The sequence below is a fragment of the Mercenaria mercenaria genome, chromosome 16 (assembly GCF_021730395.1).
Source record: "Mercenaria mercenaria strain notata chromosome 16, MADL_Memer_1, whole genome shotgun sequence".
Taxonomy (NCBI): Eukaryota; Metazoa; Mollusca; class Bivalvia; order Venerida; family Veneridae; genus Mercenaria; species Mercenaria mercenaria.
The window spans coordinates 72,081,236-72,102,729 of NC_069376.1; the positions used below are offsets into that span (position 1 = coordinate 72,081,236).

General features: G+C 36.7%; 3 protein-coding genes across 33 annotated transcripts in view; 2 read left to right on the forward strand and 1 right to left on the reverse strand.

Annotated features, from left to right (window-relative positions):
- Positions 1–6,352: 6,352 nt before the first annotated feature.
- LOC128549392 (uncharacterized) lies at positions 6,353–7,456 on the forward strand. Its single transcript, XM_053526028.1, has one exon. It carries the CDS (start codon positions 6,353–6,355, stop codon positions 7,454–7,456), a length of 1,104 nt encoding a protein of 367 aa, XP_053382003.1.
- A 1,966-nt stretch (positions 7,457–9,422) lies between these two features.
- Positions 9,423–21,494, forward strand: part of LOC123539652 (zinc finger protein with KRAB and SCAN domains 5-like) — a 118,763-nt gene continuing 106,691 nt past the window's right edge. For all 30 annotated transcript variants that reach the window (XM_053527371.1, XM_045324343.2, XM_045324342.2 and 27 more), the window contains exon 1: positions 9,423–9,560. The gene's annotated coding sequence lies outside the window, so the exon portion shown is untranslated. The remainder of the gene's footprint in view (positions 9,561–21,494) is intronic.
- On the reverse strand, positions 13,001–16,604 carry LOC128549791 (uncharacterized). 2 transcript variants are annotated; one of them, XM_053527372.1, is made up of 3 exons: positions 16,321–16,604; positions 15,075–16,165; positions 13,001–13,138 (listed from the first exon to the last, which is right to left on the reverse strand). In XM_053527372.1, the coding sequence occupies exons 1-3, from the start codon at positions 16,595–16,597 to the stop codon at positions 13,127–13,129; spliced, it is 1,380 nt and encodes a 459-aa protein (XP_053383347.1). In that variant the 5' UTR covers positions 16,598–16,604; the 3' UTR covers positions 13,001–13,126. The 2 variants fall into 2 exon arrangements, with proteins under 2 accessions (XP_053383347.1, XP_053383348.1); XM_053527373.1 differs by having other exon boundaries at positions 13,031–13,138; positions 15,826–16,165.

The following is a 21,494-nucleotide window of genomic DNA, read 5'->3' on the forward strand; positions in this document are numbered from 1 at the left end:
CCTTATTTTATCTGTAGGAATGTTATATCATGTTGTGCATATTTGAAAAAAAACTGTTTAATACGGAATCCTGTTTCCGCCATCGACTTTTCGACTAGACAGATACGCGAAAACTTTAAATTAAGCATCTAATTTCAATTTTTCATGCTATAAATTTACCGCGAAAAGTCGAAATCTTGAAGTTTTTGACCCGACAATTGTCGTGCAAACGTCAACTTTTCGACCTAGAATCAAGTGCGAAAAGTAGAAATTAAGAGAGCTAATTTCAACTTCTCGTGCTAAGATATTTCCTCGAAAAGCTGAAAAGTCGAAGTTTGTAACGCGACAATTGTCGTGCAAATGTCAACTTATCGACTGAATTTGTAGGGTGAAAAGTATTAATTTAAGTCTTAACTTCTACTTTTCGTGCCAGTTCTTTGGCCGACAATTTCGCGATATTATCGCTTAAATTTCGACTTTTCGTTCTAGGGTTAGGGCTACTTAGTTTAGGGTTAGGGCTAGGGTTAGGGTTAGTTAGTTAGTCCAAGAACGAAAAGTCGAAATTTAAGCGATAATATCGCGAAGTTATCGGCCAAAGAACTGGCACGAAAAGTAGAAGATAGGCCACTTAATTTCAACATTTCGCGCTAGATTATGGGTCGACAAGTTGATGTTTGCACGACAATTCTCGGGTCAAAATCTTCGCGCTAGATTATGGGTCGACAAGTTGATGTTTGCACGACAATTCTCGGGTCAAAATCTACTTTTCGCGCTTGATTCTAGATCGAGAAGTTGACGTTTGCACGACAATTGTCGTTTTAAAAACTTCAAGTTTTCGACTTTTCGCGGTAAATTTTTAGCGCGAAAAGTTGAAATTAGATGCTTAATTTCAAGTTTTCGCGTATCAGTCTGGTCGAAAAGTCGATGGCGGAAACAGGATTCCGTAGTTTAAACTAAATGAGCAGTCTAGCGCATTTCGGGTTATAATTTTTATGATTTATTTTTGGCTTGATGTTAACTATATAGCGAATGACTGTTTGTAAAACAAGTTTGGCGCTCAGCCTCTGTATTTTCGAATGGACTATTCGTTCGCATGACTCTAACGTGACGAGCATTGACAACGATGTATACGTTTATTGTACTGCTAACTGTTTCTAGATTATCAATAGGAAACTTTTATTATCATTATTCTATAGCTTCTGAATCTGAATAACCGTTGTTTTTGCAGCAAGCCCAGAAGCATGACGAACTGAGACGCCAAGGTGGGGTAGATACGTCAGGGCTCTGATTAATTTTGAAATCCTAGAAGTAGAATGGTGCATTTTAGGCTATTTAAGACATTATATTGAGCAAAACTATTTGTGATTTATGTTGCAAATCTGGTTGAAAAGTACACTGCATCCGCGAGATTTCTTGAACATATGGAAGTGTTTGTCTGAAGAAAACAATAGCAAACTTAGCGTTTCTAAGTCAGAATATAAAAGCATGGCACGTGGAGGCACAAGTAGCAGTTATGTAGTGGAGAGAGGGTTCTAGAAAAATTGAAACCAAATAAGTAAAATGATGCATTTTTAAGCTAGGAAATGTAAAAGAGACTTAAAAAAAACGTTTTGTAAGTTTGTGCACAACAATCTCACCAGTATCTGTATCTGTATCCAAGTCTTCACCTCCAATATAGGAGAACCGTCTACTGTGTAAACGTCGTAGAATCCCTCCACCAAAATAGAATGTTATGTACACCTTACAACAGTGGAACAGTATATACACTTTTTGAGGAACAGTTACATTTTCTTTAATAATACACAGTTAATGAGATAGTTTATCGCTATTCTGGATACACAATTTACTTAGGACCACGAATGTCACTGTTTCTGCTTTTACCATATTTATATTTCATTGCAGTAAAGTTCTTATTTCTTTGTGCATGTAAATTGAAGAGGAGTCTTCTGCAGTGAAATTCTACACCACCCAGTTTGTTTAAACTTTTCCTAGGAATTTCCAGTTTGTCGGCCACATGTGTACAGTCTAGAAGAATTTCTATTTGCTCTGACATGCTCAGTGAAGTCAAGTTATTCAGACCTAATGTTTGTAACTCAAACAACATGTCGGATAGGACTGGTTCCCGAATATTGTGCAGGGTTGGACAGCCAAGAAGAAAATGTTCAACGGTTTCACTGTCTGTATAGCACAACTGGCATACTGGATCTATTGCATTTTGGTTAAAGGCTACTCTGTTGGTTTGTAGTATGTAGGTACCAGTAAGCAGTTTAAGTTTCACTGGTATTCTGGTGTAATCTCTAAAAGAGTTGGTTTGTATACTTAATAAAGGATGTAGCTTTCCGGGAATAAAATAGCTAGTGTTCAGAAACCTGATAGAATGATGGTACTTTGCTATACTCAAGATCTCTTCCTTCCACTGTTTATTTACCGAGTCGTTCACTGTTTTCTTCCAAATATATTTATCCACAGGATTACGCAGTAAATCATCAGTACTACCCAGTTCATACTTCCAAAAAAGTTTCTTTATTTCAATGAACCAGCTGTTACTTTTTACAGATTTGACAGTTAGTTGCCTTTCAGCTATTTCTTTTTCGACAGAGTTATCAGGCTGATGACATACATTATTGAATAGTGTTAAAGCTTTTTTTGTGAATTAAGGCTTCTATTGGAAGAAAACCGCTCAAGATATAGACAGCCGAGTCCGCCGTGATAAAATTTGCTTCAATAGTTTCTGTTGTTTATTTGGCAAAATAACTTCGAGTCCTTATTTGAGCACTGGGATAACATACATTTGTATCAGGTGAAGACAGGTAGCAGGATCGAACCCGTTATGTCCATGTAGACCACTTGGCATAAAACTGTAGAGTGTTCTTCTGGCTTTCTGAATATTGCGCTCAACATTTTCTTCAGCTGTGCGTGATACAGCTGTAGACCTCAAAATACCAAGGTGTGTACTAAGATCAACGTTAGGTATTTCTATCTATCTATCTATCTATCTATACTGCAACACTCCTCTCTGCGAGTATTTTGTGCAGCTGCGCGCCTGTACAAGAAGTTAAAAGTAAATTGGATATGAGGATAAAAGTAATACACGGTGTGTATTGCAAGTATGAATACAGTTGATAGTGTTAAAAACAAAAATGATTTACAGATAAAAGCAGTTTAAAAACATGTCTATCATGTTAAGCATTGTGCACAAGTTTGGTCACACCCTGCTTAAACTGATTCAGGGTGGGGGCTTGCACAAGTTGTACTGGAAGGGAATTCCAAAGCACTATGGTGGCTGGAAAGAAAGAGTACTTATAGTAATTACAGGGAGTGAGGATCTGAGTATAGGAATGGGGATGCATATGTCTTGTTAGACGGGATTGGGGGCTGACATAGGGGAGGGGGGGGGGGGGAGGGGTCACAGCAACAAACCATTCACTATATTGTAGAACATAAGGAGACGTGAATCAGATCTCCTATCTTCAAGGGTACGCCATCTCAGCTGACATAGCATGTTTGTGACACTGCTGTAAGGGGAGTAGTCATGACTAACCCATCGCGCTGCCCTCCGCTGAATCATTTCGATGTTTTGTTGGGTGTAAGGGTTCCAAACACAGCTAGCATATTCTAGCTGTGGCCTGACTAGGGCTTTATAAGCTACTTCTCGAACTTTTGGGTTCTTGCATGGGATATTTCGCTTGATGAAGTTTAGTGTTCGGGTAGCTTTGGACGTGACTAAATTGATGTGTTTATTCCAATTAAGATCTGAGGATATAGTGACCCCAAGGTACTTTGCATCAGGAACTGTTTCCAAGACTTGGCCATGGAGTGTGTACTTTGATTTGAAAGGGTTTTTTGACCTTGTTATGTTCATAACAGTGCATTTTGAGGGGTTGAACTCCATGTCCCACTTACTATCCCATAGCTGTAACCTATTTCAGTCTTGCTGGAAAATGTTTTCTTGGACAGAACTATTTACAGTTAAATAGACAGCAGTGTCATCGGCGAATAAACGAACCTGTGAAATCAGATTTTCAGGCAGGTCATTAATGTAGAGTAAGAATAGAAGGGGGACTAGGACGGACGGAGCCCTGTGGGACTCCGGACGTTACTGGAACTTCTTCTGGTGTTTCACCATTCACAAGGACAGACTGGCGCCTGCCAATCAAGAAAGACTTGATCCATTGCAACGTGGTGCCTTGAACGCCATGTTGATGAAGTTTGTACAGAAGTTTCAGATGGTTAACCTTATCAAATGCTTTAGAGAAGTCCAGAAGGATCAAGTCCGTCTGGTGGCCTTGAATCAAGTTTCGGGATAGATCTTCTACAAGTTCGAGTAATTGCGTTTCGCATGACCTTTTCTCTCTGAACCCATGCTGTAGTTCATAGAGGGCATTGTTAACCTGGAAGTGCTTTCAGGTATTTCTGTATTATATATAAGGAACTGACTTAAGTCTTTACTTTTATTTTTGTAGTTTTTTTGGCTTTACAAGCAGAGCTTCTGTTTTTGTTGGTTGTAGGGTGTAACGCTCTTGATTAGCAAAATCTTCAGCCATACTTATAAGAGTTTCAGTTTCAGTAGAAGATTGATTGTTACATCATCTGCACAAGCACTAGCATTACATCTTGTCGTACCAATGGTGTACTCCATACAGGTAGACTGTAGATTGTTTAACAGTGGGTTTACATAGAATTTGTAGAGGTCAGTGTTAAGAATTTCGCCTTGACGCACTCCTTGGGAAACTGGAAATTTTTCTGATAGATGTCCTGACCATTTTACAACGATTTGGGTTTCTTCGTGTAGACTATGTATGAGTGACCAGTGCTTATCATGGACTCCTGCATGATATACACGACGAAGGAGGTGATTATGGTTTACCACATCAAATGCTGGTTTGGCATCCAAGAAAACATAATTAATGTTTTTATTATGATCCTTGATGTTCCTGGATATTTCCTCAACAATAAGTGCTGCATGGAGAGGGGATGTGTTGGTAGTGAACCCACGTTGGTATGGATTCTGATGGAGTTCCATTACCGGTGCAACTGTTTTTGATCACTACTTCCATTAGTTTTACAATTACAGGCCGAACAGTTATTCCTCTGAAGTTACAAGCTTCTGTTTTATAACCTTTATTTTTGAATACCGGAGTCAACAGCCCTAACTTAAGAAAATCTGGAATAGCTCCAGTTTCAAATATTGCGTTAACTATCTTAGTGTAGAATTTCCAAAACAAAAACCACAACCATTCGAAGTTGTCAGGAAAACTTCGAAATCTGAAAAAAAAAAAATACCGACCTAAGTTACAACTTCAGTTATCTGTTCTACGCATCTGTTCCGTTCAATGTTTTTCGTCTCTATCACACATTCATTCTAAAGAAGTCAAACGAATTGTAGTAGAAATTCTTTTCCTTTTCAATTTATATGGATATCTTTTGAATTCATCATCAGGGGGTTGTTTCTGTTAGTAAGTCGTGACCCATGTCTGCTGTACATTTATACCCACGAAATGTCTTCTTTTGGCCGACACGGCTAGGCCAAGGAATACAATTTTCAGATGAATTTTACGTTAGTATGGCGGCATTTAGACATTATTTGCGAGCTAACTTTAAATTGGAGAAAATGTCCCTGCGAACCGCTGTAAATCCGGGCTTGATGCAAGGGCAATTTTCGAGATGTTACAGCTATGCAAATATTAAGAACACCTTTAGACGCGTGCAATACTTATTATGTGTCTAAGCATGCAATGCTTTCATTACGGCCTAAAATACTTACGCGGTTATTGCGTTAAGAATTGCTTAATTTTAAAATATTATTCAGTTGTTGAGTTATATCATTTAAGCGATAAATTCTATTAATCAAGTCCCTCAGCTCACATCCCTTATGCTTTTATTGCATTTTACGTATTAACTTTTTTTTAAATTTTTGCCGTAAAGGTGTAGGTCCGGGCCTGTAGTGCCTACAGGGCGCTACGCCGATGATGTGCACCGGACCTTTTGATGGAAACAAGATGATAATTTTGCTTCCCGAACGAAAATAAGTTATTACATTAAGTAACAAGATTCTCGTTTCGGAAGTAGGTATAAATCATTAATTGAATAATGTTATGGGTATGAGAATTGCGAGCTAACTTGAATTGAGCTAGACTCAAATAATTCCATCTCAGATGTCAGCTCAGATCTGTCATGTTTAAAATCACCAACAGCCACAATCCAACATCCCCTTCATAGTAGTACTCCAACTGGAAAATCATCACACCCAGTAACAAACATTCAGACAAACAGAGCTCCTAAACAAATTCGAAGGAAACAAAATATCCAACATCTCAAAATCATTACTGCAAACTGCCAGTCTGTAAAAAGTAAAAAATTGGGTTTTCTTGCAATGTTAACAACTGTCAAGCCTGATATTGTGCTTGGTACCGAATCATGGCTGAAGCCACACATAAAAAATTCTGAAGTCTTTCCACCCGATTATAAAGTCTACAGAAAAGATCGTAAACGTCGTACGGGAGGTGGGGTTTTCATTCTTGTTTCAAATAAGCTTACCAGTAATTCTCTACCGGAACTTCAGTCAGACTCGGAGATCATCTGGGCTCAGATCAAACAGAAAAGTAAACAAGATCTTTATGTTTGTAGTGCCTACAGACCAGACAGGGACCTTAGTTGCATAGATGAAATAAATCGTACCACCTTACTTATTGACAGTAGTGACAACACCATCATAGTTGGGGGAGATTTTAATCTTGGAAATGTTAATTGGCAATCTCTTACAGTTGATACTGGTGCTACCCATGCAGATGAAAGTAACAAACTCCTTGACTTAGCAGACTCCTTTGGTTTTCAGCAATTGATTCATGAGCCAACTAGAACTACAGACACTACTCAAAATACCTTAGACCTTTTATTTATAAATAATCCAACCTTAGTTGATAATATCAAAGTCATTCCTGGCTTTAGTGACCACTGTATCCCTTTCATTGATATAACAGCTACCCCCCGAATAAATTACAAAGAAAAAAGAAAGATACTTTTATTTGATAAAGCTGATTGGGCTGGTTTTAAATCAGAGTTAGTAAATTTTGGAATAGAATTAAATAAAATGTCCGATAAACTAAATGTTCAGGAGTTTTGGGATAACTTCACGTCTAAACTAGAGAGTTTGACAGATAATTATGTGCCATCTAAAAATGTAAATGGGAAACACCACTTGGCTTGGATAAACACTGAAATAAAAAAGTTGCTTAAAAAAAGGGATAGACTGTATGCCAAGTTCAAAAAGTCAAAAGGAAAGTACCTTGATAAACTTAAGAAAGTGAAAGCACTTATACAAAAGAAAACAAGAAAAGCCTACTGGAATTACATTAACAACATTGTATGTGATCCTACTGAACAAAAACATGGAACTACCAAAAATTTTGGAGTTTCATTAAAAGCCTTAAGAAAGACTCCTGTGGTGTTGCACCCCTTAGAGAAGATGGCATACTGAAGTCCAGTTCTCGTGATAAGGCAAATATATTAAACCATCAGTTTTCCTCTGTTTTTACCAAACCAGATGATTTTGTACTCCCAGACCTTGGAAACAGTCCTTACCCTGACATGAAAAATATTTCAGTTTCTGAAATGGCGTCTCTAAACTACTTAAAGGACTAAATCCCCATAAAGCAGCTGGCCCAGATGCCATAAAACCTAGAATTCTTAAAGAGTGTGCTGATGAAATAGCACCAATTTTCACTCTCATTTTCAATAAGTCATTACAGTCCGGACTCGTACCATCTGATTGGAATCAGGCAAATGTCACCCCTGTCTTTAAAAAGGGGGAGAAGTTTAAACCTAGCAACTATAGGCCAGTGTCACTGACATGCATTGCATGCAAAATACTTGAACACATTGTAGTTAGTAACACCCTTGATCATCTGGATGCAAATGATATTATAGTTGACAATCAGCATGGCTTTCGAGCACGTAGATCATGTGAGACCCAACTTGTGGGCTTTGTTCATGATCTTGTCAAGTCTGTAAAGGAAGGCCAGGTTGATGTCGCTATAATGGATTTTAGTAAAGCTTTTGATGTAGTAGACCATAGAAGACTCCTCCACAAGCTTAAATTTTATGGTATCGAGGCAATGCTCATCACTGGATAAAAGCCTTTCTCAGTAATAGAACGCAGAAAGTAGTTGTTGATGGTGCTATGTCGTCTGTAGCCACAGTTGATTCTGGTGTCCCCCAGGGTTCCGTTTTAGGCCCTTCTATTTCTTCTCTACATAAACGACCTCCCTGCCAGTGTTCGTTCGGATGTGAGACTGTTTGCTGATGACTGTATCATCTATAGAGTAATACGCTCAGCTGTGGACTCACATACCCTTCAAGCAGATCTGGACAGACTGGCAGGGTGGGAGAGGAAGTGGAGGATGGCCTTCAACGTAGACAAATGCCACATCATGCACATTACCCCACTAGATCTAAACCAGTCATGACTGACTACTTTCTACACAGCCAACCCTTGTCTGAGGTCAAACAAGCTACCTATCTCGGTGTGGAACTTTCATCTAATCTCTCTTGGTCTCCACACATTAGCAAAATAACAAATAAGGCCAGTCAAAATCTTGGGTTCTTAAAACGAAATCTACATTCTGCCAAACCTGAAACTAAAGCAGCAGCCTACAAATCAATAGTCAGACCTTCCTTGGAATACTGTGCTTCTGTTTGGGACCCTTATCAATTAAATGACAAGCAGAAATTAGAAAATGTACAAAAGAGGGCCGCTAGGTTTGTTACCAACAACTATTCAAAGTCGCCGGGTACTGTAACACAATTACTACAGCAATTACAATGGGAGTCCTTAGAGCGCAGAAGACAGAACATCCGTCTTAGCCTCTTCCATAAAATACATTATGGGCTTGTTGACATAATTACCTTTACAATATATGGATCCACTATTAAGAACATCCAGACATCACCATCAACTAGCATATCATATACCACACTCATCAGTTGACTACATAAAGTACTCATTTTTCCCTAGGACAATAGTTGAATGGAACTCACTGCCGGTGCACTTAGTCAGTGCTGACTCAAACGCTGTGTTTAAGTCGGGACTGACTGTGTTACCACACATCCCCTAGACAGTACATATATGCTTTTATCTTTTAACAGTACTAACTCTCTTGTTTCTTCACCATGTACATAGTAGATTATGCAATGTATAGGCTTTAAGGGCTTGAGTAGGTTTTTGCACTATTTTTTATCACATTGTCAATGTCCTCCTGGGTGGATTGAGTAGCTTGGGAGGCTTGATAATCTTTCACTTTACAAACCCCCACGCATGGCCATTATAGTCCAACAGGACTGCTTGCCATTATCAAAGATGATGATGATGATGATGATTGATATTTCACTTTTGGTGGTATATGACCTTCATAATCCCTCTCGAGGGCCTCTTTTGACGGAAGCGCGCGAGGAGTTATTTGATTGGTTTGAAATATTTTAATGAATCCAAAATGGTGGACAAAGTAGAAAGTGGAAGCCGGCGTGATAATTAATCCAAATTCTACTTGAAATAAACATTAATTTGAGCATCAAGCAATGCCATGGTAAGGAAAATGCAACAGATCTTGCAAAAATGCAGGAAATTAATTAATGCGTGGCGTCAGTGACAAAATTTTCACCTGTGTTTAAAAGGAACAAAAGCCTGAAAACCAGAAACAGGGCTGAAACTTACAATTTGATCTTTACATAATGCGCTGCTGTAAATCACGGCGCCTAAATCACGCATAATCATAAAAGCCATCACATTTATCTTAAAACCCATTTAAGTAGACTGGAATATGTGTTTTCTACTACATTTTTTTGAAGTTCTTCTGCAAACTTTGGCCCCTTTTTACTTTTAGGACTAAAATTAGATAGGGGTCCGTTAAGTGGACCTTTCCAAGGCTAGACAAGCTTACTGTCGCTGAGTGGCTGCTTTTTAATTTCTGACTTTTACAGCCACCGCGACAAGCCAAAGTATGTCAAAAACCTGGGATGTGATTTTGCTTGCAACTCAAATATCCAAAGAGCTATAAAAATAAATAGATCGGCAACTTGAAAGGCATATAGAGCAAATCTCGCCAACATCCCGTGATAACTGAATGAGATCTCGTTAACCGGAAATGATGCTTTCTCCACGCGCCATTTTGTATGCGAAAGCAATTATTCATCGGTAAATTAATTATCACTGTATGACCACGCTTCTTTTGATGGCAGGAAACGTACTTCGTGTCTTTAGACTATTTCACTTTAAACTAATGTTGTTTTAGAAGCTAACATGTATTTTAAATTAAGACTGCAAACATTGAATTATTGCCCCATATTTGTGACAAATGTACCAGTGGGGGGCACACCCTGTGTCCTACAGACGCATTCTAGTTTTTTGATAGGAATGTCTACAGTCAATCTGACTAAAGTCTACAGTCAATCTGACTAACACTACGCACATTGGATCTGAAGACGTACTATTGGTAGCCTCGTTCTGATGACCCTTCCGCTAGCCAGTCAGAGCCTTACTTACAACATTTTGTATGTGAAAGTTGAAGTTTAAAAGTTTTACATATTTACAATTCTTATGACGACCACATTGTGACTACTCCCTCGTGTTTTGAGAGAAATCATAATTTATGTCATGGTACACACTTGGTCACGTGTCTGACAGCCAGTTAGCTCAGTCGGTAGGGCACCCGCCCTGTAAATGAGGGGTTCCAGGTTCCAGTGTTGCATCTAGGATTTGAAAGATAGGGGGAATTTCCCCCCTACTCAGAAGAAATCGGGTGGATCTGTGAAAAATGTGGGGGAGGATTTCCAAAGAAGTATGTCTAATGCAGAAAAAGAACAAACCTTTTAATTAACACTGATTATCAGCAAACTATGAACAGCACAAAACTTTTATTTTGTTTACACGTGTTACACTAACACGCAGACGAATACCCGTAATGGTCATCACTACTGACTTAATCACTGACGAATATCGGTGTCGGTACCGGTCCAGTACTGGTTATAGACACAGCCCAGGATTGAAATTGCGGCACCGGAAAGGATTCAGCATCAAACACACGAAAAGTCAATATATACGCCCGATAGGTCGCGTCATAGTCACACTTTTCTGAGAAATAACCCGTAAAAATGAATTCTGTGCGTCACAGTGGACGCAATTTCTTGAAAATCTAAATCAGACCAATTTTGTTTACAGAGAGCAGTTTTCGGAAAATGTACTTTCAGTTTCATAATTATATGCAGACTGCCTCATCGATTTTCTAAATTTGCGTCAATTCACATTTTTACAAATTTAATAACCAGTCTGATACTTGTCTTAACATAACTACGCACAAAACACAAACTCTGTTTTGCAATGGGCAAGACTTGCGATTGTTTTATTTTGAGCATTTTATGTACATTAATATATGATCATATTCTTTATAAACAAAATCAAATAGCATACAATATGCATATCAGCTTCATACAAATAACATTGTCAGATAATCATCTTGTGTACACACTGACTGTACAGTACAGCCGTCAACCTAGATACAATAGGCCAGATTAAAAACCAGAGATTAAAAAATCATTCCCGAACTGGGAATGTAAAAAACTCTGGAAAACTGTACCTACTGTATCTTGGTAGTATAAAATAATAAAAAGTAATAGCCTTTCTTAAAACTAGACAAATTATTCATTATGTCTTGAGAATTGTTCAACTTTCTACAAAAAGTATATCAACTTTATCAAACCAGATTATAAACTACATAGAGTTTACAAAATCAAAGTTTTCATTATAATCTAACAAAAATTCGAATTTGAATAAAGTAGAAGTGAAACAATCGAAGCCAAGCGTAGAACTGACAAACAACCGTGTTACCCGTACTAATTCCCGCCACGTACCACTTGACTAATCACTGATCACGTGATCCAACACATCAGTGATTCGCACAAATAGTTGTGCTACACAACGTTAAGACGTATGTTCTGCGGCTATACTCCGTAACGCGCAGAACTTTAAAGTCTTAACATAACTACGCACAAAACACAAACTCTGTTTTGCAATGGGCAAGACTTGCGATAGAACTAATACAAATGTTAGAGCCTATGTCATTCAAATTCGAATTTTCTTTAAACAATATATGTACTCATAACTTTAACTGTTTTGTAATAAAAAGCTTTTTCTCTAATGAATCATCTATGTAACCATCTTTGGCCAAATCAGACTTCCAGCGACCGTGTCGCTTTAGACATCTATCTGAAACGCCTTCAGCATTGGCGGCAGTGGTGGCACCACTAGCTCTCAACGAATGTGTTCCTAAACGCAAATTAGGCGCAACTAGCTTTAACTTAGACACAATACATTCTTTTGATCGAGTGTAACTAAGCTTTTTATCTTTATCAATTAAAAAACATTTGTGGCCGGACCTGCATGCAGGTCTAAAAAGATATGAGTCTGATTTTAAATGCATACTTGAACAATGTAAATATCTTTGCAACATAGCAACTGGACAAGCCGACGTTTCACCGCTAGAAATAAGTACTTCTTTACCACCCCTGTATATGTCAGTTTTACTTTTCTTAATAAACAAAGATATGTATCTGTCCTTGATATCAATATCACTACAACGTAGTTCACTAACTTCATCAAAACGCAAAAAACCTGCGTAACTTAACAAAATCATTGTCAGATCGCGGAGTACGATAACATCCGTAGATTCTGAAAACATATTACAAAGCTCTATTAAATGTTCTGTTGTAATTACATCCTTTTTCGTTGTGGGTTTAGAGTTCAACCGTTTTGCACATTCTAGCATAGATTTCACCACTACGTTCTCCGTTGGATCCTGGAAGTCGTTAATACTATGGTACCATTTAATTCAATAAAAAGCTGCCATAATTACGCTGTCCGATTTTCCACTGTCTATTAAGTTCGATAAATACATGGCGACGTGAATGGAATGTGCTGGATCACAGGGAAATCCCTTCGAAATACAGAAATCTTTAAAAGTTTTCACTTGATGAGCATATTTATTTACAGTGCTATCAGCTCTAGAGCTCAAAATATGTGTAGCCATTCTGTCTATACATTGTTCTTCGTTATTTATCTGAACGCCAGCCTCGTCAAACTTTCTTTTTAGTGTTTGCCTCAAGCCAGTACCTGAAAGACATACATGAGGTCAAAATTCGATCGTACATGTTCAATAAATCTCATAATGTTGAAGATGTTTACCAGCTGCACTTCAATGCTAGCATTCTGAAACTAAAAGGTTCTATATTAAACACTCCGTTGTTCCCTTTTCCCCTTGTGACAGCTCCTGTAGAAGGAAAAACATAACTTTCTTTCACAATGCAACTGAAATTACCCTTTTCATCAGTTAACAATGGCCAAAATGGCGCAGATTTCCATTCAGGAATAACCAAAGTTCCTAAGCATTTATCGTGTTTTAACTTATTCAAACACTGAACGACTAAATTTGGTGGTGGTACCAACCAATTATTCTCCCCGGTCCATATTTGTGTAAAACAATCAACTGCTTCTGTACCAGGTACCCACCATCTTGAATTAAATCTGTCACATTTGCTATTATAATGTGTGGCAAACCTGTCGACTGTAAAAGGTCCCCACTTCTTATTCAAGTGTTTAAATATGACCTCATTTACAGACCAATCGTCACAATCAGGACACCTACTCAGATAATCTGCTTCTGCGTTCCTACACCTTGGTATCCAAATTACAACAAACTGTATGCTATTTATGTCGCACACTTCGTGAATTTTAAGACAGATTTCATGCAAATCGTCAACATAGCTGCCGGAATTCAAAATAAATTTCACATTCTTATTGTCTGTAAGGAAAATGACATGATTATTCACTAATATATTAATGTTACTTCTTAAAACTCGATGAAGAGCCTCAAGTTCGCGCCATGTTGAACTTCTTTCTCTTTCTACTTCTGTCCAAGACCCATGTACCTCTGTACTGCTGAAAGTAAAAGACATGTGTTTACTGTACAATGCGCTCACTTCCGGGAGCACCAGACCACTAGACCCACTTCCGGGAGTCTTATTCATAGAACCTTGTTCATCATTTATCAAAATATTTTGCTTACATCCGGGTGCAAAACCGGTGAGATATTCCACTTCCGGTGGAAACTTGCTACCTTTACACATACCTTGAAACATTTCCCCGTGGTTCACTTCCGGGAACCCGGTTTCGTAATACGTTATCTTTTCATGTAACGGAACAAGTGAGTATTGATCGAAAATTGACATTTCCTCAGACAAACTACCACAGTTCTCCTTTGTAGAACCTTGTTCTATGTTTGTCGAAACATTTTGCTCACATCCGGGAGCAAAAACTGTGTAATATTCTACTTCCGGTGGAAACTTGATACACATACCTTGGAACATTTCCTCATGGTTCACTTCCGGGAACCCAGTCACCTTTTCATTTATTTCAACACCTGAGGACTGGTTAATAAATGTCTTTTCCTTGGACAAACTACTATAATATGCATATGACTTTTCGTCTTTTCTCACGTATCCACCGTATCCAACGGCGCTAGCGTCCGTTGCCATACTTAAACTTGCAGAAAATAACTGCTTCAATCGCTTACCTTTTTTGTTCAATTTTCTTGCATTTTCTAGCCAAAACTGTAGCTCAGCCTGAGCCTTTTCGCTTACCTTAACAGGTGCGTTCCAGCTTGCACGCCCTATAATACATTTGTATAAATCTCTGGTCTTCCGGCAGACTATTCTACCTACCACACTTTGTAGGGAAATTATTTGGCCTACAACTGCTGCTAAACATTTTACATGTATCAAGTCTAACTTGTCTTTTGACAATTGAAATAGAACTGACTTTAGTGACATTTCTAATCGAAGAATTCTTTCTTCCGAAATAAACATACAGTTAGATCTATAATTCAAAATATGGCCTAACCAGCATTACTATTTGTGAAGGGTTCCAACAACATTTTTCTTCCGCAAGTAAAAACCCCAGATCTATCAAAGAATTGTGTATGAAATTACTAGACGACATGGCCTTTTTAAATTCAGCATGTCCCCTACTCCATCATCCAAAACATAATTACCCTGTGTCCTAATGATCTCCAGTGTTTAATCAACACTCTTAGAGTTTTCGTAAAGATATGCCCTGCGGAAGCAATTCCAAATGGTAATGAATTATACACATAATATCTTACAACTCCGTCATCAATCCAGGAAAATCCCAAATACGTAGTATGTTCAGGAAAAATATCTATGTGGTGATAAGCACTCTTTAAGTCGAAAGTATAAACAAACGTATTAAGGTCAAACAAACTCTCTGCTGTGTTTATGTCTTCAAATTTTATCTTAAACATATGCAAACAAGGATTTACATGCCTACAATCTAACACCAGTCTGGGCTTTCCAGCCTTGTTATAAGCAACTGTGAGTGGATTTACCACAATTGGTTTTTCTAATACTTCCGATATTACCCTCTTTTCTAACAAAGACTTTATCTCCGTTCTAACAAACGTTTTGTTTTCAAGTGCGGATCTATTGTTTTTCAACTGCGCACTTTCTGGTATGTTCTTAAACGGCAATTTATATCCGTTTTCAACAACGTCTAAAATATATTGATTATTGGACACCCTACACCATTTGTCTTTATTCTGCCTTAATCGGCCTACAGGTGAAATAGAATTTACTATACCTTTATCCGACATCTGGTCACTGCCTTTTTTCTCGGCCTTAAATAATGTTTCATTTTTACTCAAATAAGCCTTATCTTGGCACACAGTACCCTTGGTAAAGTCAGTGACTTTTACTGAGTCTAAAATCTCAAAATAACTACTTAACTTATTGTTCTGGTAAGAACTGTTCTGTGTACATTCATTTTTCCAGTGACCCGCCTTTCCACATGAAAAACACAATCCGGGACGCTGTCTGATGCCCTGTGACGCCTGCGCAGATCCCGATGCCTCTGGACGCTTGTATGGCCAGTTGTTTTTTCTGGGTTTTTTGGTCTTGTCTGCCTTAGCCTTCCTGCTGGCATGAGCCTCCGCCTTATAAATACGTTTTTCGTCGTCGCTATCGCTAGCGATAGGATTTGCCTCGTATTCGCTGACCAATCTCCAACCCAAATCCGACGTATCGGCCAGAAGCACTAATTTTTGTCGGTGCTTCAACATGTCTCTGGCTGAAAAAATAACACTTTTTGTCAATTTTTACCATATTGATGTAAACAGATGCAAACATTATCCGTTTTCTTAATGTATATCCTGTGAAAACATGAACCGTTATGACCTACATAAATCAGGTTATCACGGATAAGTGCATATCGTAAAAATTTACCTTGAATAATAGCCTCTTTAGCAGACGATAAATCCTCTGATTCCACGGCTGAATGCGCACCTTCTATCTTCTGTATAACTTTGGCATTTAATTTAAATTGTTCCTCATTACTTTTACGTTTAAATTTTGGAACATCTAAAACAGAAATAGCAGAAGAAGACTTGTCACTTATCTTAGCTATCATGTTGCTGATACTGCTCAGAAGCTCCCTGTTATTCGACTGTATAACATCTTTCACTTTTCCTTCGACGAAATTTGACATTTCTTCCCTATCCATCGTAAGGTTGACCGTTGCTCAAAAGTAGAAGTGAAACAATCGAAGCCAAGCGTAGAACTGACAAACAACCGCGTTACCCGTACTAATTCCCGCCACGTACCACTTGACTAATCACTGATCACGTGATCCAACACATCAGTGATTCGCACAAATAGTTGTGCTACACAACGTTAAGACATATGTTCTGCGGCTATACTCCGTAACGCGCAGAACTTTAAATGACTAACACTTTGTTATCACTGCTCGTTACTAGTATCAGAAGTACCAGTCTTGATCACTTGGCCAAAATAAACCAAATAACATAAAAATTAGTACTTCAGCATCATCCGCAAAGATCTGTATTACTTTTGTTAACATTTTGTTTTCTGCTAATCAAAGTTATAACAACACCAAAGCAGGGCCCACGCTGTCGTTTACCACCGCTGGCAAAAATGGATTTTTCTGCACAATGTTTGTTCTAAATTGCAGGGCCGTGGGAACATGGGGGGTAGGGGGCCGCCCCCCCCCCCCCCCATAATTTGACCGATCATGGTAATTATCTTAGCAAATTTATTTTACAGTTAGTCAATTTTAGCTGTGACCTGCAGTTCTGTAATTGTTTTAGATGGGCTAAGCATGCACGCACCGTGCTAAGTATTCAGCTTAGCACAGTAGTACTAAGCTAATATTAAACTTAAAAGAAAAATACATATATATACGTTTTTTTTATCTGGTCTGTTATAGGTCGGCTGATTTTCAAACTGTGTGCCCCCTAATCTGAAAATGCTTCCTACGTGCCTGAATTGTAACCTTGCTAGAATTTTTGACAATATTAGCAGCATTCGGGTGAAACACAATATAGGGAGCATTTAGGATATCGTATTGTTATACATGGTTTTCAAAAAATTCCTAACCCTTTAGTGCAATTTAACATTTACACTTCATAACACTAAATATGAAGAAGTTCTGTGCCAAATTTTATTGATCTAGCTCAAATAGTTTTCAAGCAGTGGCAAAAAAACGCATCTAGAAAAAGTCATTTTTGAAGCGTTATGTTGTTGCACTTAGAATTTTCCATATTTTTCAAATAAAATAATGGTATGATATTATATATTTCTATGTAAATGTGTGTTATCAGCATAAAGACAATTTTTTAAAGATTATTTTGGTGTTTGATTTATCATGATCGGATGAAAATTGTTGAAGCTGTTGAGAAAAATGTGAAATGGGTAAGATGTTATTCAGTTTTTCACTGAAATTCCTTCCTTTTGTTATAATGATTAATTGCAATGTTAACATTATTTTTTCTTTAATATTTTGGTCCAGAATCATTTCTCTGTTGTAATAGTACTTAAAGAAAAAAAATCAAAATCATGTATTTCTGAAATTTATTTGTATGAATTTTTAAAATTGAAAATCAGGTTTTTATGAAAATATGTAGAGTCCGTAACCAATTGTATTTTATAGATTTGTAAGATATTATGAGAGTCTTTACTGATTTTTTCTTATCAAATTTAACTGTTGACATTAAATTTTTATGCTATTTCCTTTATTGTTAACTACATTTTTGCTGTAGCACCACTAATATGGTTACGGACACTACAAAAACACTGTAGTGTCCGTAACCTGTCTTTCAATGGTGTAAATAAACATTTTTTAACATTTTGTTTATAGCTATTCTTATGAAAGTAATAACTGATTTCACAAGTTAATTAATCAACTTTATTTTTCATCAACTTGTTGATGTTGCAACCACATTGGAAAACCCTTATTGCGGCATCTTTATATACAGCATCATTTTCTGTTGCTGCAGCATGAAATTGAAAGATGTAATAGCAAACATTGAAGCGATGAGAGATAAAGAATCACTACTTTTTTTTTCAATTTGGAAGGTTCACTGATGACAAATTTAGTAAAGTCTATTAATAATTTCACTACAAAAGGTAAATTTTGTCTATTTAATAATGCTACTTGAAACTGTAGTGTCCGTAACCAGAGCTGAAAAAATTAAAACTTGCATCCTTTTACAGAAAAATGAAAAATTATCATTTCAAAGTTTATTAATATTGAGAAAAAAACAAATATATGTATTTGTTGACAAATATTTTCAGTTATAAAAATATAGATACAGTTCAAAAGTGCTAAAAAACATGTTTATCATCTAAATTGCACAGATATATATTAAAAATGTAAAGCTGTGATAATGATAATTAACAGTTATTCACTTAGACAAATTTCTTCAAGAGCATCATTGTTAAGATAATTCAAGTTCATGCAGCTTACAATAATGTTTCTTTTCAAAATGTTTCAGAGGGGCAGTGTTATCTGGTTACGGACACTACAGAAATTAAAACAATGTAAAAAAACATCCAGTATTACTGAAATTTCTGTTTAAATTATTATACATCTTACAGTTCAAGTGAATAAATCTTTACAAGTATTTATGATTAAAAGTAATATCTAAAAACTTGCAAATGAAAGCAAAATCTCTTCAAGAAGTACTAAGTACAAACCATGTGATGACAGGTACATGTATATTCATTTAGATGAGATTTTATATTTATGTGATGGGCATATAGTGTTGCTGCTCTATGTATGTACGTCCGTCAGTGCGTTCAAAGTCTTGTGTGTCCAACTCCTCCCGCCATTAAATTGCTCTGCTTCAAACTTTCATAGATGAACAACCTTGATGTGTAGATAACCATAAAAGAAGGAATTTCTCAGTGACTATTTTAACCACAGTTATGATACTATGATATTTTTATATAGAAATATAGAATATATCTAGAAAACTCTTGTGTGTCCAACTCCTCCCACACTATTAGCCTGATTGGATTCAAACTTTTCACAGATGAACAAGCTCAAGATGTGTATATTACAATAAAGCGACAATTTTTTTCTGTGACTATTTTACTACAGTTATGGCCCTTTGATATAATTTCTGTTTTATCATAAGGAATATAGAGAAACATTTTTATGTGTCCAACTCCTCCAACACTAGTAGCCTGATTTGTTTCAGACTTTCACAGATGAACAAGCTTGATGTTCAGATGACCGTAAAGGGAGAAATTCTTTCTTTGACTGGTTTTACTTTAGTTATGGCCCTTTGATAATTCTTGCTATATGGAATATAGTATGATAGGGGAAAATCCTGTCAACGATTCCCACACTTTTAGCCTGATTTGCTTCAAACTTTAACAGATGAACAAGCTTTATGTGCAGATGAAGGGAAGGAATCTTCTCTGAGTATATTTTTACTGGCGGCAGCTATGATCATTTTTGCTTTCTAGAGAATGGGCAATGGCATGTGTATGTGTGCACATCTGTGTCGTATGGTTATAATATCTAGTTTTATATTGCAATTTAATTGCTTTATAATAAAGTAGAAGTATGTCTGATTTCATTGTGCATTTGTGGTTCAGATATAGAGTTTTGATCTGATAAGCCACCTGCAGTGCTGAAACTTAAAAGGCACAAAAATGTTGAATACGTTAGAAGAGGTTAAATGGCAAGAAAGGCAGAAACTCAATCCAGGCCAATGTGAAAATTAAAAGAAAAATGAGAGAGAAAGAAAGAAGGATTGTAGAATGAGACAGCGACAAGAAGTAGAGAAGAGTAACTCAAAACTAGATTAGTTAAGAAAGCAGAACTAATATCAAAATCACATGATGAAGGAAAAAGAGTGGAAAGAAATTTATGTGTCCGCACTAACAGGATCTGTCATAGGAGATAAGAGGCAATGTTGTTGCATTTATAGATGAATCTACTATGACTGATAATAGGGCTGCATTTTCAAAACCAAGACATTTGAAAATTTGAAAAAAAAAAGTTACAAAAAGATTATAGATATGTGTACTTTCGTTAGATAATTCATATTGTAGTGTCCATAACCATAAACTTAATTTCTTTTTTTCTGGTTAGTGACATTCTTGAGTAAAAAAAGTGTAAGTGTTAGTTGTGTGATATGAATACAAAGTATTGATAATAATGTATCACTTAGAGAACTTAATATTGCTTGTTAAGTTACAAGATTTCATGAAAACAGTTTTCAGATTTTGTTGTTCTGTTTTCTTTTTCATTGGTTTTAATTTGGCAAGTTGTATATTTTTGTTTGAAGAATATCAAATTTAAATACACTTTCCATTCAGATATCATTTTAACATTATACCAAATAATTCATGAGTGGATTTAATGTTTTTAACATAATCTAATGCAAAACCATTCTTGAGGCTTTTTTGTAGTGTCCGTAACCAATTACTGGTATCCATCAATATTTAGGATTTTTTGAAAATTATTCACTTTCCCTTTTAATCTAAGTCATTTTGTTTCAACAAAGACAGAATTTGTGTTGATTTTTCATTAAGTTTTCATTATTAACACTGAGATTGAAGATGTCAGATGATTTGAAATATACATGTTTTTTAGCAACAAAGTAATATCCAACAATATGTTTCTTTTTTCGGTATCTATACCTTTTCCAGTCCTATTTTTGCCTTGCATTATGTATTTCCATGTGTTTGTCCTACAAAACAGTAAAAATAGTTCAAGTTTATCATAAATTTGAAGCTTTATTTTACAAAATGTACCACTTGTAGTGTCCGTAACCAGCAAAAATATGCATTTTATCAGCCTTTAAAAATTACATTTCCGATACAAATACCAGCAAACCACTTATGTTGCTTATACTTCAAGCACTCTACTTTGTAGAAAATTACTTTTTTTGCCAAAATTAAGAACTTATTTTTTCACCTCCAAGTGCAACACTACTGTTCCCTATATTGTGTTTCACCCGATTGCGTTTGAGTTAGATCACCTGTTTGTCTGCGAGTTAACATCAGGGCTCTCGCGATTAAGCGACTTGAGCGAAATAGGCGCTTTGGAACTTCAAACTTCGCTCAAAACTAACCTCAAAGCGAAA